The sequence below is a fragment of the Pristiophorus japonicus genome, chromosome 13 (assembly GCF_044704955.1).
Source record: "Pristiophorus japonicus isolate sPriJap1 chromosome 13, sPriJap1.hap1, whole genome shotgun sequence".
Classification (NCBI taxonomy): domain Eukaryota; kingdom Metazoa; phylum Chordata; class Chondrichthyes; family Pristiophoridae; genus Pristiophorus; species Pristiophorus japonicus.
In genome coordinates, this window is record NC_091989.1 from 31161844 (window position 1) to 31178707 (window position 16864).

At 40.9% G+C, this 16864-nt stretch overlaps 1 protein-coding gene across 6 annotated transcripts in view; it reads right to left on the minus strand.

The window, feature by feature from the left end:
- Positions 1-16864, minus strand: part of kmt2e (lysine (K)-specific methyltransferase 2E) — a 155103-nt gene that overhangs the window by 104938 nt on the left and 33301 nt on the right. For all 6 annotated transcript variants that reach the window (XR_011596281.1, XM_070897316.1, XM_070897315.1 and 3 more), the window contains exons 3-4: positions 2983-3097; positions 714-943 (exon numbers count right to left, since the gene is read on the minus strand). Coding sequence is in view for 5 of the 6 variants with exons in the window: in XM_070897316.1 (XP_070753417.1) it covers positions 714-943; positions 2983-3097 (345 nt within the window). In the remaining variant the exon portion in view is untranslated. The remainder of the gene's footprint in view (positions 1-713; positions 944-2982; positions 3098-16864) is intronic.

Here is a 16864-nt window from a genome sequence, read left to right on the forward strand (position 1 = left end):
GCAGAATTAGAGATCACTGTCCTTTCAACTAATCACCTGACCATGAAAAATTGAACACCATCGACTGGATCATCAGCTATTTCTGTCAGCAGCTTTTCCAAGCTGAACACTGAGCTTTCAGTTTATATTCCATACACTCTTGTTTCAAATTAGAATATCTCCAACCTATTGTAAGTATTCCTTTGGGGAATCCACTAATCTAAGATTTTAGGATGTGTACTCCCTATAAGAAATACCAGTTCGGAGCAGATGGGACACTTTATTTTCTCAACAATTTTCTCTTCTCTTCACTGGTATAGTTCCCCGGGCACTAAATGCTCTCCAACACCTCACCTAAGTGACTATTATTCCTGTATAAACAGTCACACAGCATCAGTAGGTTACTCAATTGCTGGGAGCATCAAAGCTAAGCTGCACCTATCCTCACTGCAGCAATTTTAATAGATGATGCACGATGGTGATCAGGATCAGTAACCTTGGCCAATTTGTCTTACCCTAACCAGAGGTGCTGAGGCCAATGATAACATCATCACTAGTGCCCCAGTTGAGGTCAACTAATTCAGCATAAACCCGATACATTCCTGGTTTGTATGGCTAAGCTGAATAAACTCCCCTTTGGGGGAAGCCTGTAACTTCCTTTCAAAAATAAAATTAGACTGTAATGTGAATAAACTCACAGGTGAAATGTAACGTTTACTAGTTTGCAATCCTACCTGCATTTGTCACAACAAATCATGTATCCATCATCATGGGTGAACCCACAGATGCACCTGGTAACATCTGTGCCATAGCTTCCATCCTCAGAAGTGCTGATCGTGGTGGCACTGGAGGTCTCATCAAAATTAGCAGTGGTGAATATGTTCACCTCATTTTTGCCTATCACGACTGTTGGAGGAGGGGAAGCGGGGGGTGTTGGAGGAGGACGAGCACCGTAGTTATGGTCCTGTAATTGTTTTTAAAAAGTGAGATTTCAATGTACACAATTCTATTTTTTCTTTAAATCATTTTGGTGAATTATTTGTGCTCAAAGGATGTTAGTGCTGAGGAACGCATCCAGTGTTAGCATCAAGCACTTCGAGCCACACAGCAAAACTCATTCTATTCTGCTCCGACATTGCATCTTAGACCCAACCTCAGAATAGCAACCCCAACTGCACTTGTGTGTCATTTCAAATTTTAAACTGATCACCCTTGTGGGCTGAGCAGAGACTCCTAATTATAGTGAAATTAGAAAGATCCTTAACGCCATAAGATAGAAAATTCATTTCATTAGCCTACAGTAGATTTAAACCCAGGCGGTATCAGGGTTGAAAGGCATTGTGCTAATCTAATGCACAACCCATCCCCCAACAATTCAAGTTTCTAATACAAGGCTTAAAAGAATTGCTGCAGCATAGCAATCTGTTCTGCAAAATAGTTACAATTATCAAAAATACTGAGCTCTCTACCCAAAACTAAAAAATTGTACCATCAAGTACCAATGTCAGCACAGTGATCAAATTTAACTATACAGAACTTTTAATGGTCATGAAACAAGATGCAACTGCACCAAAAATATGTTTTAATGCCTGCCTTTTATTTTCAGCTATTTGTTCAATTAAACTCCAATTCAACTTTTAAAAACCACTAGTGGATACCTATCAATAGACTGGTATACTCAGTCTATTATGAAACTCATTTCCTGTGTTGGTGAAAAAATAACTGTATGCATGCTGTGAGTTTGGCCAGAATAAGATTCGTTAAGACAGTTGTAAATATATTTAAAAGCAAATGAATTATTTTTTGAAGCTAACAAGACTGAATGGAGTTAGTACACGCTGAAAAAAAGTGTGGGAGAATCATTATAATCACAACAGATCACAATCTTGTTCTTATCTGACGCCCATAAATGTAGACTTACAGTAGCGTCACTGGATAGTGATGGTTGTTTTTTTTTCTTTCCTTAACGCAAAAGCACTGAGGCCAACTGTAGAATCCCTTCTGCTGCCCCAGCTCAGATCCCCTAATATCATAAATAAGGATGATACTTGGGACCTTGCTTGTTGTGTAGCTCAGTTACTCACTGTCTTAAACAGATAATCCAACAGGGTAGCTGCAGAATGGCGTTCTGCAGGACTACCTATCTTTTTTTAATGATAGCTCAATTAGTTACAGCAGTGAAAGTAATTGAGCCAGGGAGACCATTAGAAAGAACCAAGTTTTGTAGCACTTTTAAACGAGAAATTCTAGGGTATGTACCCTGACTCAACAAGGAGCTTGTTGCCATACAGCAACTGATTTGAATCTCCTGCTTCAAACTAAAATAGTCCCTTGGCCCAGGGTAGGTATATTTTACTTTCAGGTTCCCACAGATGTGCTCCTATCAAATGCTGCATTATCCTCCTCTTTCCCTCTACCCCACTGATTGTGGATGTCACATGTAGATAATCATCATCATAGACAGTCTCCCGGGGTCGAGGATGATTTGCTTCCACACTAAAAATTAGTACTCAGGTGACTGATTAACTAATTTTAAACGGTGAAAGATGCCTGTGCGTGAATTCTTTTAACGTGGGGTGGTCGTTGCACACCAGCCACCACACATGTAGATAAGAAATAATGTTAGCCACTGAAGAGACCAGTCACTCCTTTTAAAGATTTTTGTACATCTGTGAACAATTATACAAAATAAATTTAAAAATGTAATATTCAGCAACAAAAGCAAGAATAATAAACTTTACTATAAACCAACATAACAGATGTTAAACCATAATTCATCAGTTTATTAAGTAAGCTGACACCTTTTACACAAAAAAACACTGGAAAACGTTTGTGAAAAAATGATGCTGTGGTTAACTTGCATTTGGTTATATAGACAATGATACTGGTTTTCAAAACACTGTGGCAATTAAATTTATTTAGAAAAACATGTATTGATTCAGATTGTACTTTTAAAAAATCTAAGCAAAAACAAGCAGTAATTTTATTAATTCCAAAACTTACTGCATAAGGCAAACCAATATAACTGTGCGAATGATGAGAACTGCTGGTATATATCTGGTGCGGATAACTGTTTGATTTCTCTAATACCACAGGGCTTGCTTCTACAGATTCTGGTCTAGAGAAAAAGAGAAAATGCACTGAATTATTCACTAAGTTATGGATTTATTGCTATATACCTAATTTGTTCAACTGCAAATAATTAGTTCATGTTACATCTCATGGTTTTAAAAAGCATACACATAAGCAAGGCTTCTGTTAGAATTAAGATTTTTCATATCTCTTCCTGAAGCCTATTACTCTTGTGGTGCATTATAATACTGCAGAAACATATTGTACCATTGGTCCACCCATACAAAATGAAAGGCATGAGTGTTGCAACACCTGATAGAATACAGTATATGGAATGGCTTATGTCCTTGTTTTAGATAGTGAATGGGTATACAGAGTCAAGTTGTAAAGTGTGCATGAAAATTATACATATAACCGTGCGCGCACTTCCTACAAAACCAAACCAAAAAAATGCTCAGGTGGGAAAAAAGCTAAGCAGTAAATTATCATAATGGTTTGCGCCAGCATGACTGGGTAAAAAAGAAAGCAGCTTAGTGATTGGAAATTCAAGACCCCCAATATTTTTGTAGTATTGTTACGCTGCCTGTTAACTACATAAACAACATAGTGCGGATGACCAGAGCCCTTTTTGAGTAGTGGTTGAAGAATGGTTGAAAATTCAGCTCGAGAATTGGCAACTGCAGGCTAACGTAAAGTGTCTAAAAGCAGGATTTACTGCTAGCTGTTTATAGCACTGTAAATTCATCTCACCAGGAGAAGCAATATCTGCAGTCGACATGATCAGAAATCACACAGGCAATAATGGCTGACTCTTAGAAGGGAACTTTTTTCAGCAGCGTTCTTTGTTGTGACAGCTCAAACAAGACAAGCATCTGGATCCAGTGAGCAGACGGCGGCGTTAAGAACCAATCGCCAACATGAGCATAGAATCTAATTCAGTGGCTGACAGCTAAGCTAGACATCTCGATGGAAGTTTTATTCTGTGCTAAATAATTACTGGACAAATCTAGATATCCTGATGGAAATTTTGCCTGCGGTAAATACTTTGTGGATCATTGTGTTATTGACAGAATGCAAGCCAGAATATTTTATGAAATGACTGAACTTTGCATTGCATTGTTCATACAGTGCTCAAGTTTTGATCACATGCATTTCAAAAGTTGCTTTAATGTTTTATGGCACTATTTGTGTTCTTGTAGTGTTCTGCCATGATCTAATTGAGTGATTGAGCAGGCCCGAGGGGCTGAATGGTTTACTGTTCCTATGTTCTGTTGTGCTGTTTTATTTAAATTGCTTAATACAAACTAGTGGATAATTCCATTTTTTTATTTATTTTGAATTAACAATAGACCGTATACGCTACAGAATTTTAATTTCATACACAAAGGATTACCATCAAAAAACATTTCTGATTTTTCTCCATTTACAAAATGTCTGAATTAAAATCGCCTGTTGGGGGGATTTCTTCTTTCATCTCCTACTGAATGAGTCAACTTCCTGCTGAGATACGATTCCACAGAAGCCCTCTGCCACCTCACCCAAGTAGCCATTATTTTTGTGTGAGCCTTGTGTGTAAGTGTCAGGAGACTGTTAGCCCTATGCACATTTCTCGCAGGGATCATGTACAGTGATCAGGAATTAGATCGCCGGCAAATTTAATGTAATGACATTAAATGTAAACTAGAAATATCTGAACTCAAGCAACTTAGGACAAAGAATCGAACCTGGGACTGTAATAGTCTGTTTGGCTCAACTACTCACGAAACAATCAGGAGAATCTCTACAAACGTATTTCTGATAATCTAAAACTACCATTAGCATCATACAACTAAATATTAAATTAACATATAATACCTATTTTTATAATATTAAAATAGATTAATGGCAACATTTTAGAATATATTCTATAATTTACTCTTGTTAGTTTCCAAAAAACCTTTTTGGAGCATTTATTTGTACCAGCGGATGAAAGATTGGTGATGGGTAGAAACTTTTATTGTCCAACAGATGAGTAACTTTCTGTCCTTTAATTCTTTAACGGCAGAGTGTTTGTTAAAAAGAACCGAAAAGTCAAAAACTGACTAAATAATGGTCAGGTTAACTGAAAAAATTTTAAGGAAATTTGGTTAAACCAATTCCCATCAGTATGAATAATAAAATTCAATTTTATTCCAAACAAAATACTGTGTCAATTCATGTAAAGAACGATTTACAAATAACAAGGTAACCTAGCAAAAGTATGATTTCTTTTACACAATTACCTAATCTCACATGTTGTTATACAATTAATGTTAACTGCATGGCAATTTAGATCTGTAAATGAACGTCAATTATAATTTAAGCAAATACCACAGAAGATTTAAAAAAATAAAACTAGTTATCTAAATGGAGTTAAGGATAATAATCAGACTTGCCCCAAAAACCATGAAGAATTTTGAATTTGTGACGGTCCAAATCAGCAGCAGAAAAGCAATGAACCAACACGGAAGCAGCAGAAAATTACTGTAGCACATGTTTTGCTTAAACCCAACTGCCGAAAAGCACAATAACCTCGTTGTGGTCACCAACGTGACTGTGCTCACATCCTTTACACTGCTAAATCATTCCGCCTAAAGTAAAACCTACTCAAGCTGCTGCATAATGAAACAAATATTGCAACATAATACTGGTTTCTTTGTAAGAATGTACTAATAAAAGCTTCACAAATGCATATGGCAACTTTCCTAAGAGTAAGGACATGGACATCAACAGTAGACTGGTGCCTATTCTTATTAGTTATGCACTCACTGAAAAAATGTGTATTTAACACTTTACTGAAAAACAGTTCAGAATTAAAATCTCAGTTTTATATATTCCATTCTGTTGCTCAAAAGTGTGCGTACATGTAGGATAGCTTAAACTCAAGTTTGGCAATTGTAGCAAATATCATATTTCCTGCTTTTTTTAGATTCCTCCCTTCTCAAGAACAGCACAAAGTAGACAACATTCCTCATCCTAATTTAAAGGTGAAAAGGTTGCAAGTTGTTTTCAGATCAATTCTCAGTTGAATGACATATAGTGATCAAAGTATAAAAGCAATTACTTTCCATTGCAACAACCCTCACATTATGCAACATTGGAAGGCTGAATTGCAACACACATTGATGACTTTCCCATTTAAGGCATGTGGTTTAATATACACTACATTTCTTTCTTGTTTGTTATGAAGTGAGCACTGAGTCATTTGGATTACAGTAGCTGAGTGAGGGTTCCTCTATTATTTTCTTATTGTTTACAGACATTGAACAAAATCCAGCAGAAATGCTGTTCCAGTGGTATGGAAGGTAAGAGTGAAATGAGAATAGAACAAAATCTGGGTTGTATCAGCAGCAATTAGAATGTATACATACTGTAAATATAGCTGAGTGAACAGTTAATCAGCTACAAATATTTCAAGTTGCAACTACAAGCCATTTATCTAGATACATGCTCTGCAGTTAGTTATTTTTACAATAATGAAATGTTCCTATATTCTTAACTTGCAGCATTTGCATGGAATTTTATTTATCATGAAGATCATTTGCTGGTCTTCAACTCTCCCCACCCGCCCAAGTCAAAATACTTTGTTTCTTCTTGCTTGCCTGACTGTGGAGAAAATTACCAGCTTCTACAGTGACCACCTATTTTTACCGTCATTGCTCCTCTCACCAACACTTTAAGGACAGCACTGTTTAAAATTAGATTCCTGTTTGAGTTTTAAGTATCCAGAAGGTCAGATTCAGTGGTTACTTTATCCACAATGAAGTGGCAGGGGAATTAGAGTCTAAAGTCTTTACAAATTGATTATGTGCATGAACATTTGTGGGTCCTTCTGCACATGTGTGTCGTGGATCCCGCCTCTTTTGGCGCATGCACGCTCGATCCGTTTGCGCATGTGCAGTACGATATACAAGGAAGTCGGAACTGGGCCTGCCGGAACCATGTTGCCGAGCTTGGAGCTCAAGTCTGAGCCTGCTACTGGGGCTTTTGGGTTAACTATCAAAAATCAATGACTATACTAAAGGAGCCTCTTGGACTTATGCTGAGAATATCGCTGTAATTAACTACACAAACATTTTTGTGGCCTTCTGAGAGAGAGGGAGGAAATCGGAGGTAGGAGAGCGAGTGGTGGTGGGGGTGGGAGAGAGAAAGACTGGGGCAGTGGGGGAGAGAAAGTGTGAAAGACTGGGACAGAGAGAGAGATTGGGGAAAGAGACTGGGAGAGTGAGAGAGAGTGGGGGAGAGAGAAAAAGAGGCGCAGAAAGACTCTGGGGGAGAGGGGCAGGTAGAGGGGAGGCAGAGAGAGGAAACTGAGGGAGAGGCGGTCTGAAACTCGGTGTGGGGTAAAGAACACGGAGAGCACAATGGGAATGGGGGAAGAATGTGATCCAGGTCTAAAGGGGGGCGGGGGGTGGTGGTGGGGGAGTGGGTTGAGAGCGAGAATGTGATCCAAATGGTAAGATTCTTCCAACTCCACCACCTTTACACCCGCACCACGTTCTCTCTCTCCTCCCCCAACATCTGGTTGATTTCTCGAAAAGCTCGGTGCGTGTGTGACAAGTGATATTATGGGACTGGATGAAATCCGGAAGTCACGACACTGTCATGATTCACTTCATACCCAATAAACCTGTTAACAATCTGTGACCCACACAAAATGACCCATCTATGGCGGGGTGGAGAAGGCCAGGAATTTATTGGGGGAAGGTCATGAATCCATTGGGGGGGGGGGGGGGGGGGAGGAGAACTTGGGCAGGGGGAGAAGATCTGCAACCCGGGGGGGGGGGGGGGGGGGCGGATGGTTGGGATGAAGGTCAGGTACCTGGGCAGGGGGAGCAGGACAGGAACTCGGGTAGGGGAAGGAGGTCAGGAACGTGGGCTGGGTGACGCGGGAAGATCAGGCACTTGGGTGGGGTGGGCAGGGGGGGGGGGGGTTGGAGAAGAGAATGTCAGAAACTTGTGGGGGCAGGTCAGAAACTTGGGCAGCAGGGGCAGGAACTTGGTTGGGAGGGTGGGAGAAGGTCTTAACCCGTGAGAGTGAGCCCTGTTTGTTCTAAGTGAGCTCTGTTCTGTCTGGAGTCAGCAGTCAGAATGGCTCGAATTACACTGTGCAAAGTCATTGATTACGTAGGCAGGACGGTTCTAATCACACATTCCAGAGAAACTGCTCAGTGCATCTTATCCTCTAAGGGGACCAATCAGGTCTTGTGATCAGAGCCTTATGTGTTGCAAACTAACACGTCCAAGTTTTTAGTGCAAACATTTATTTTCAAGTTTATGTCAGAAGGCCCATTCCTGCATAACAAACCATAGTCTATTATGGCTGTTAATTAATCACAGTTAGCCTCTGCGATTAACATGTTTACTTTTTTTATAGATTAACTTTGAAACATGTTAATCGTGTAAATTACGTGGAGAATACTTAGGTAGGAATAAGATTTTGCCTACCACGAGCCCAGAGACTTACCATGCTGAACTGTGACTTCCCCTTTTGCTGGTAGCGCTATCAAATAATCATGTGTTCTTTACTTTGCTCAAAGTAAACCACCTTGGCGCGTGGTACCCAATTCTTGCTCACATTAACAAGCAAAAGGATGATACCTAGGAAACGTGTGCGGCAAACTTGCTTGTTGCAGAAAATTGGAATGTTGACCCAAGACATACATTGTTTGCTGAACTTTAATACTTCCTTTATAGAGTGAATATAGATGACTTGAGCCTATGGTGCATGGATTACACATCTGTTGAATGTAAAGATTTTTAAAAAATGTTAAATTTGCTGATTTATAATGTTAGCAGGCAGCAGGAATTTAAATGTCCACTTTACATAATGGCCCAGTTCAGTGTGTTGGACCGAGGCAATGCTACAATTTAGCGGGGCTTGGTATTTAGTTTTCACTATTAAAATTCGATCCTTTTTCCAATCCTTTCTTCAATCAGTAACAGTTTGTAGTAATACTGCATGAATTTGAAAGGATTTTGTTCTGACTTAAGAATGTGTAAAACAAACTTGAAAGAGATGGATGCAGTAATTGTATCAATTAAATATGCAATTAAAACCAAGGTTAATAGATTAAAATTTTAATTGTGATTAAACACGATTCATTTTAAATTGCTTGACAGCCCTATATATACACATACAGGGTTATATATATTTCCTTTATATTTGCATACAATGCCAAGATCTACTTATATATTAAAAGTCTTGCATATGGTATGCATTTCCTGTTCACATTACCCTTACTTCCTGTGTCATAATTCTTGAGTAATGCTTTTAGGTCAACATTTATAATCCAAAACCCTCTGCAAACATTTACCCATAATTCTTTAGTTGCCGACTCCTGACAACAAGGCGGTGCTGTCAAATAAGGTTGTAATGCAGATCTGCTGCCACAAGATGGTGCTCTGGTGCAGGTTACATTGGTCCACAAGCCATTTTGTCATTTCCAACCAAATCGAGTCATTTTTTTGATTACTTCAATTTCATAATATAATTTCTTTCCATTTTAAATGTAATAACATTACTTTCTCTCCTTACAGTCCCTGATTCCTACCATCTCCAGCCACCATTCCAATCCTGCTAGGTGCTTTTTCATTAGTTCCCAGCCAACAAGTGCCATCTCTATCTCATTCCAGGTCCCTGCCAACTCCTTCTGCCCTCCTCTTCCTTACAGCCTGCTATCTTCTCCCACTCTTTATTCCCTTGTACTGCATGGAAAATTTTAAAAATGAATTGGCAATTAAAAACCATCGCATGCAACCGTATTCTCCAATACTCTGTTCCAAGGTCCATAATATGCAGCCTGACGGCCCAGGCTCCACTCCTGCCAAGTCTTGTTCCTGGCTGGTCCCACTACCTTTAAAACACTGCTTTAAAAAGCTAATTGCAAGTTTGTCAGATGGACTTAAAGAATGAGGCTGGAGAGATTGGGAAGTAGCTGGTTATAATAATGGTCGTGCTGGTTGGGAGAGGGATTACAAATGATGGAGACACTGATGAGAGAAGCATGAAAGAGGCGCAAATAGGAGTAGAAGAGGAGAAAGACACACGGAAGCAGAAAATGAGAGCCACAGAGAAAACAGCGACTGAATCATGAGACAAAGACTGTATTCTCTAACTTATTATAAGAAAATCCATAGGAGACCCACTAGTAATACATTAATGGCCTTGTGCCTGCACATACTTCCTGTTTGGCATACTTAATTCTTGCACCACATTTTGAGCCATTTCTTCATGTCAGGGGTAACACCTGGCACCTTATTTAAATGCCTGACAAATGCCAACATAATGCCTAGAAAAATGCCACGGTACTTAAATTACTTAAGATGTAGGGTTTCCTACTGCTCTTTCTTCAGCTGTATCAGCCGTTCTCACTTCTTGATCCAAGGTCAGTTCCTTCCTTTCCACACCCATACCCCAACCCGTACCCATTGGCTCTCTTGTTGGTCTGCTCCAAGCCCTGACTCTAGGCCCAGCCCTGCCTTTTTTCACAGCCTTTCCACTCAGGCTTCTTCCCCATCCTGTTTGCCAGATTTCTTCGCAATCTTGCTGCTAGCCTCTACTCCTATTTCCTGCTCCTATTCACCAATCCCAGCACTCACCAAGGGAGAAACAACGGGGGAGGGAGAAATGAGGTGAGAGAGAAAGATATTAGAAGGACAGAAGTCTACAATGGGAGAGAGATATCAGGATGGGGAAGATGAGGAAAGAGAACAATAAAAAAGTTGGGATGACAGAATGAGAGACAAAGATTGGGGGGCAGAGCAACATCAGATGAGATCTACTTTTATATTAAAGGTAAACTTGAGGTCATCCAAATATCTGCTGCCCGTGCCCTAACTCACACCAAGCCATTCACCCATAGCCTCTGTGCTCACTGACCTACATTGGCTCCCGGTTAAGCAATGCCTCGGTTTTAAAATTCACATTCTTGTTTTCAAATCCCTCCATGGCCTCGCCCCTCCCCATCTCTGTAATCTCATCCAGCCCCATAACCTCAGAGATATCTGTGCTCCCCCAATTCTAGCATCTTGAGCATCCCTGATTTTAATCACTCCATCATTGGCGGCCATGCCTTCAGCTGCCAAGTCCCTAAGCTGTGGAATTCCCCCCCTAAACCTCTCCGCCTTCTAATCACTCTTTCCTCTGTTAATATGCTCCTTAAAACCTACCTCTTTGACCAAGCTTCCTGCCCTAATATCTCCTTATGTGGCTTGGTGTCAAATTTTGTGTTCACGCTCCAGTGAAGCACCTTGGGACATTTTACTACATCAAAGGTGCTATATAAATAAAATTTGTTATTTTGTGTATAGCGCAGAATTCCTGTGCCAAACATACTTTCTCTATGCTTCAATCGCATCTGCCTATTACACCAAGTTTAACATGGTTATCCTTTAATAACAGCCCCCCCACTCCACTTAATTTTTCCCAGCTTATTCTCCAAGTCAGTTCTCCAAAGCATTTGAGGGCTGGAAATATTAGGTCTACGCCTGTTGGGCCCCTCCTGTCTTTCCCTATTCTTTCCTACCAGCTCTCCTATTACCAAAATTTGACAACCGCGACTCTCACCCGCCCCCCCCGCACTACTGCCACAACCAATTGCCCATTGCCATCCTGCCCTTGCATCTCCGAAGTTATAAAGATAAATACATTCCCGCTGTGACCATGAAAAACAGCTTTTCTTATTGTGGAGTCTGATTCCCCAAAAAACGTTAAGAGCTTAAATTAGTTTTAAATAAAATAGGCTCTCTCACCTCGGGGAAAGTCCTTCTTTAAAACTAATGGAGGGGAGGGGGAGGGGGGTTAAACAAAGCTTACATTAGTCCCATTGAAACCCCCCTTCGGAGTTCTCCACCAGAAAACCAGTTTTGATCTCCTCCATCTATTAGCTTCTGCTGCCGCCCAAACCCATCCACATCCCCATTACGGCTAGAAATGTATTACTTGGGATTTACTCAAGCGGCGTGGGTTACAGGATTTCAAAAAGCGTTTCCCCAACACTGAGCTTGGTTGGGAAGCCTCTGTTACTTAAACAAATAGTAATTTGCAATTAAATTATAATTACAGTAGACACTGCTAGGATGTTTTTTTTGGGGGCACAATTTGAGAGCACAAGGAGAAACGTAGGTTTACTGCCTTCATTGTCCTTTATCCCTTCCCAAGCACCTGTGCTTCCCACTTGCTCCGAATGCTTCTTACCACTCCACCCCAAGCCTCCATGTCTTTTCCCTCTACTCCCCATTCCAACCGGCTCTCAAGAAAGACTTTACCTGGGAATCAATTCGAACTCTGAAGTGTTTGCTAAGGTAAAAGCATAATAAGCGCTTTAAAGAACTTACAGACGATTCCCAGTTGGGAATATGGCTATGCCACTATTCTCAATGGCATCCTATATTTCCAGCCCTCAAATGCTTTGGAGAACTGACTTGGAGAATAAGCTGGGAAAAATTCAGTGGAGTGGCGGGGCTGTTATTACTGTTCCCACCTCAGGATGCCCCTCCCAGTACATGCACTGCCCCTCGCCATTGCCAAACCCCAGCAGCCGCCTCCTGTCATTTCCACACTATAACGCACTACTCCAAGATTACAAAGTATCTCTACCACTATTCCAATACCTAAGGATCCCACTCCCCAATATAGTACCATTTGCTATCTATATTCCCCCCCTATCCCTCACAGTACTCCCATATCCGTCCACTAATTTCCCAACAGTACCAAACTATATTATCACACCCTCCACTACTTCTATACACCTATCTACCTGTAACATATTTCCTATCATCTTCCTGTGCATCCTGGTCTTGAAAAATAAGGTAAGATTATAAAATTCAGGATGTGGGTAAATAAATAATGATTACTAATTTACAATTTCTACAAAAATGTAGATACCATCACGTAATTTGAACTCAAAAATATTGGTAACATTCTGTAATAAAAATAAAGTTTCACTCAATCACTATTTGTCAATAGCTCTGATAATATAATATAGGTTACATAATACAAAAACAGGATAATCCTCCAAGTTACCATAAGCAATGCTACGGGAGATCCAGTCGTATAGCGTTGCTTCTCGTAACAATTTACCATCTGTTGAATTATTAACTACATTTTGCCTAACTGTTAAACAGAATTCAATCAACTAACTCTAGTTGTTGTGATTATTCACTTCAATTGCCATCCTGAGGACTGTCCAGGAACAAAAATACACACCCACATCGTTCACTCTCCAAGTTGAGGTAAAAATTACTTAAGTCTGACTTGTACAACACATCACAAATCCTTAAAGCAGCATTTGGCATTCTGACCACTTAAAGCACCATTTAAAGTTTGGTTGTATGACAGGTCTAATTAGAATGATCTCAAACAGGAAGTTAGCACCTCAGACAGATGTGTTACCTGACTGCCTTCAGTTGCCGAGGCCCTAAACCTCTCCGTCTCTCTACCTTTCTTTCCTCCTTTAAGATGCTCCTTAAAACCTATCCATCTACCCAAACATCTCCTTATGTGGCTATGTTAAAGGCACTATATAAATGCAAGATGTTGTTGTTAAGATTTCATCAGTGTTCACATCAAGCAGATTAGTTTGTACACAGCATAACTTCCTGTCCAAGCATTAAAAAAAGTTGTTCTGCAGTAGAAGCACGTCCAAAGTGGAAGTGATTTGCTGCCACGGAGATCAGCTATTCTCCTTTGGTTGCTTAATTTTCACTAAGTCCCAATGTAAAAACTCATCAGCTTACCAAGTACAAGTCTCCAAACTATGATTTTCAAACCATCTCTAAGGATTACTATAGAGTAATCAAACCACTAACATCACGGCTCATCCCACTGTTCTCCTTTTCTGAAGCCTATGGATAAGGCAAAGTTATTGAGCACCATACCTAATGGGGTGATCAAAAATTCAAATACCAAAGTTTCATCAAATGTGGCAACCCAATCATCAACATTAAACACATAAAGTTAAATAGCTCTTTCAAAAACTTGTTTTCTAGAAACACTACCAATGCAAGAAGCGTCAGTTTTGTTTTTGAAAGACCTGTGTGAGGAACCAGTTGCTCTCCTGGCTCAACCATGCCCATTAACTGCTGGTATTCTATTCAGCAGCAAACACCATGATTATCCACAAGAAAGGATCAACATCACATCCAAAGACCTAATCAACTACCTAGTGGATGTCATCCAACAGTAGTGCTATTCTCAATGGTGACGTGGTCCTGCACTACAGTATGACTCCACTTCAAAAGTACTTCATTGGCAGTAAAGCACTTTGAGGCGTCCGTGGTCGTGAAAGGCACTATATAAATGCAAGTCTTTCTTTCTTTCTCACAATGATTTCCTTCCTATCTGAAAGACTGTCACGAAGTCACATCAAGTATACACACAGACATAATTTGGCAATGGATGGGGAAACAGTGCATTATCTTCATGCTGAGAAGATAATAACAGTAACTCTGCCACAACATTCAGGCTCACTTACTTCTGCTCTGCAAGCCTCAAATGTCTCTTCAATTACAAACATTTAAGGGAAAAAATGTTCGACTGAAAAAAAAACTTATTAATAATAATGTTAGTTTTGACTTTGAACAAAGTTTGCTGTAATATTAGTGTTAACTGCAGGATCTCACTGAGTTAGCTGTAAAGTTGAAAAGACTAGCTCTGAAAGACAGCTATTTGAGTTAAGTGTTTAAATTGTCTATTTGGATTAAGAATCAGGCTACTTCTAGCACTTGAATAGCTTTATTACTTAAATATTAACCTTTGTTTCAAAGTTAATATGTATGCATTGAAATTTAAAAGAAATGGCTGACACAGATTACAAATTTTCAGTTGAAGTGAGAAAACATTAAATCAAAATTAGATCAACATGCACATTCACTGTGGAAGCATTCCTCAAGTAAACGTATCATTTGCATCCACATCATTTATCATTTCCATATACCCTAAACTGATATTTGGATTTAATGCTCATAATAGAATGTACAAGTTGTTAAAAATAGTTTATCATTATCAGTTAAGTCCCAGCTATTCAGGTTAATAGATTTATTGTAGATTTGCACTTCCTAATCAGAAAAAACATTTAAAATAAATGATTTTAATACAATTTTCTGCTTGAAAACACTTTGGGCTGAAAATTCAGTTCCAGCCATTTTGCGGCGTGATAAATATAACGCCCTCAAAGCTTGCGCCTCCAATCGGGAAATTTGCATGAAACGCAGCTAGATTGAAAGAGGGCGCTAAATCAGGCGTTCCACACCTGTGCTCGGCCACTCCAACCGAAAACCTCAGCGCTAAAATGCAAGGTGAAATGCGCATGCTCAGAGGCCTGTGATAGATCCCGAGCCCAGCCGAATCTTAAAGGCGCGGTACTGTAAGTATTCGCCTGCACGCCGCTTCTCAGCCATGGCCACTGAAGCATTGGAGGCTGCAGAGAGAAAGTGACATGCCTTGCACTTTCCTGGAGGAAGAAGGCCCATTCCAAGAGTTTTTTGGAGGCTTTGGAGGGAGGTGGCACAGGACGTCTCAGTTAGACACGGTGGGGCAAACTGCGACACAATGTCGCAAGAAGTTTAACGACCTCACGAGGGTTGTCAGGGTGAGTATCCTTTACATTAATGCACCAATGCCATGATTTCAAACTCACTGTCTCACACAATGTAAAATCTTTGCAGAACGTGCCCCTTCTCTATGTGTTCCAGGCATTGGTGAAGCCACCTTAATGCTGGAAGCTCATTTCATCAGCCATGCCCTGTTCCCTAATCATTCTCACCCCTCCTTGCACTATCCTTTGACTCTTGATACGTGTTTGCCAAACGTCACCCTGAAAAGCAATCCTAGGTGGCTCTCACCTCATCCTGATATCAAGTGGTCTACCCCCTTTATATATAGATGTCTAATGCCACCTTCCACTTATCTTGCTGCCCCCTTCCCTGCTGCTAACCACATTGCAGGCAAAGCTCTCAAACAGGTGTGAGCAGTGCCGGACAGGCGGGGGTCCGCCTCAACTCCTCAATTTAACAGATGTGGAGGAATGGATGTCTGCCCTCAATGGAGCACCAGCTCGGACAGAGCCGGGGTGATGCTGAGCCCCCTTCGGGTATGTAAGTGGTTTGCGCAACTGATGTGACTTCATTAGACGCATTACGAAGTGGCGTGGGACCTTCACATGTACATGTGCAATGTCGCCTTCCTGCTATCACCCTGGCCCCTACCCTGCTGCTAACCACGTCTGTTGTTTTCTGCTTGCAGAAGTATAGCCACAATCGCAACAGGCGTCCAGGAAGCCATCGACATCTGGCCATGGGGTAGATGATAAGGCATGCGAGGAGACTGCAATGCCTGAGACACAGAGCTCACCAATTGGCCCGACGGAACAAAACACATCTGGGGATGAGCCCATTTTCCCTGGCTTTGAGTCGTCGGAGGCTCCTGGCCCCAGTCGCCTACAACAACGTGCAATGAGAGGGAAATCTCGGAGGCCAGCACTCCGGAGGGTGAGTTGGCAAAGTAGGTCTGCTCAACAACAGGCAGACATCGAACTGGACTTGGTGGAAATGTCCAGGGAAAACACAGACATGCACCGTGAGTTCATGGGTACATTGGGTCGGATCCCAGAGAGCATTGACAAACTTTCCGCGACTGTTGCGGAGGCAGCGTCATGCATTGTCGGTGCAACTCAGGACTCCAGTGAGGCCATCATTGCCCACTCACAGAGGCTGGTGGCCTCCAACAGCGACATTCCAGAGTGTGTAGCGCGTGCCATTGATCACATTGCAGCATCGATCGAGTCGCAGATAC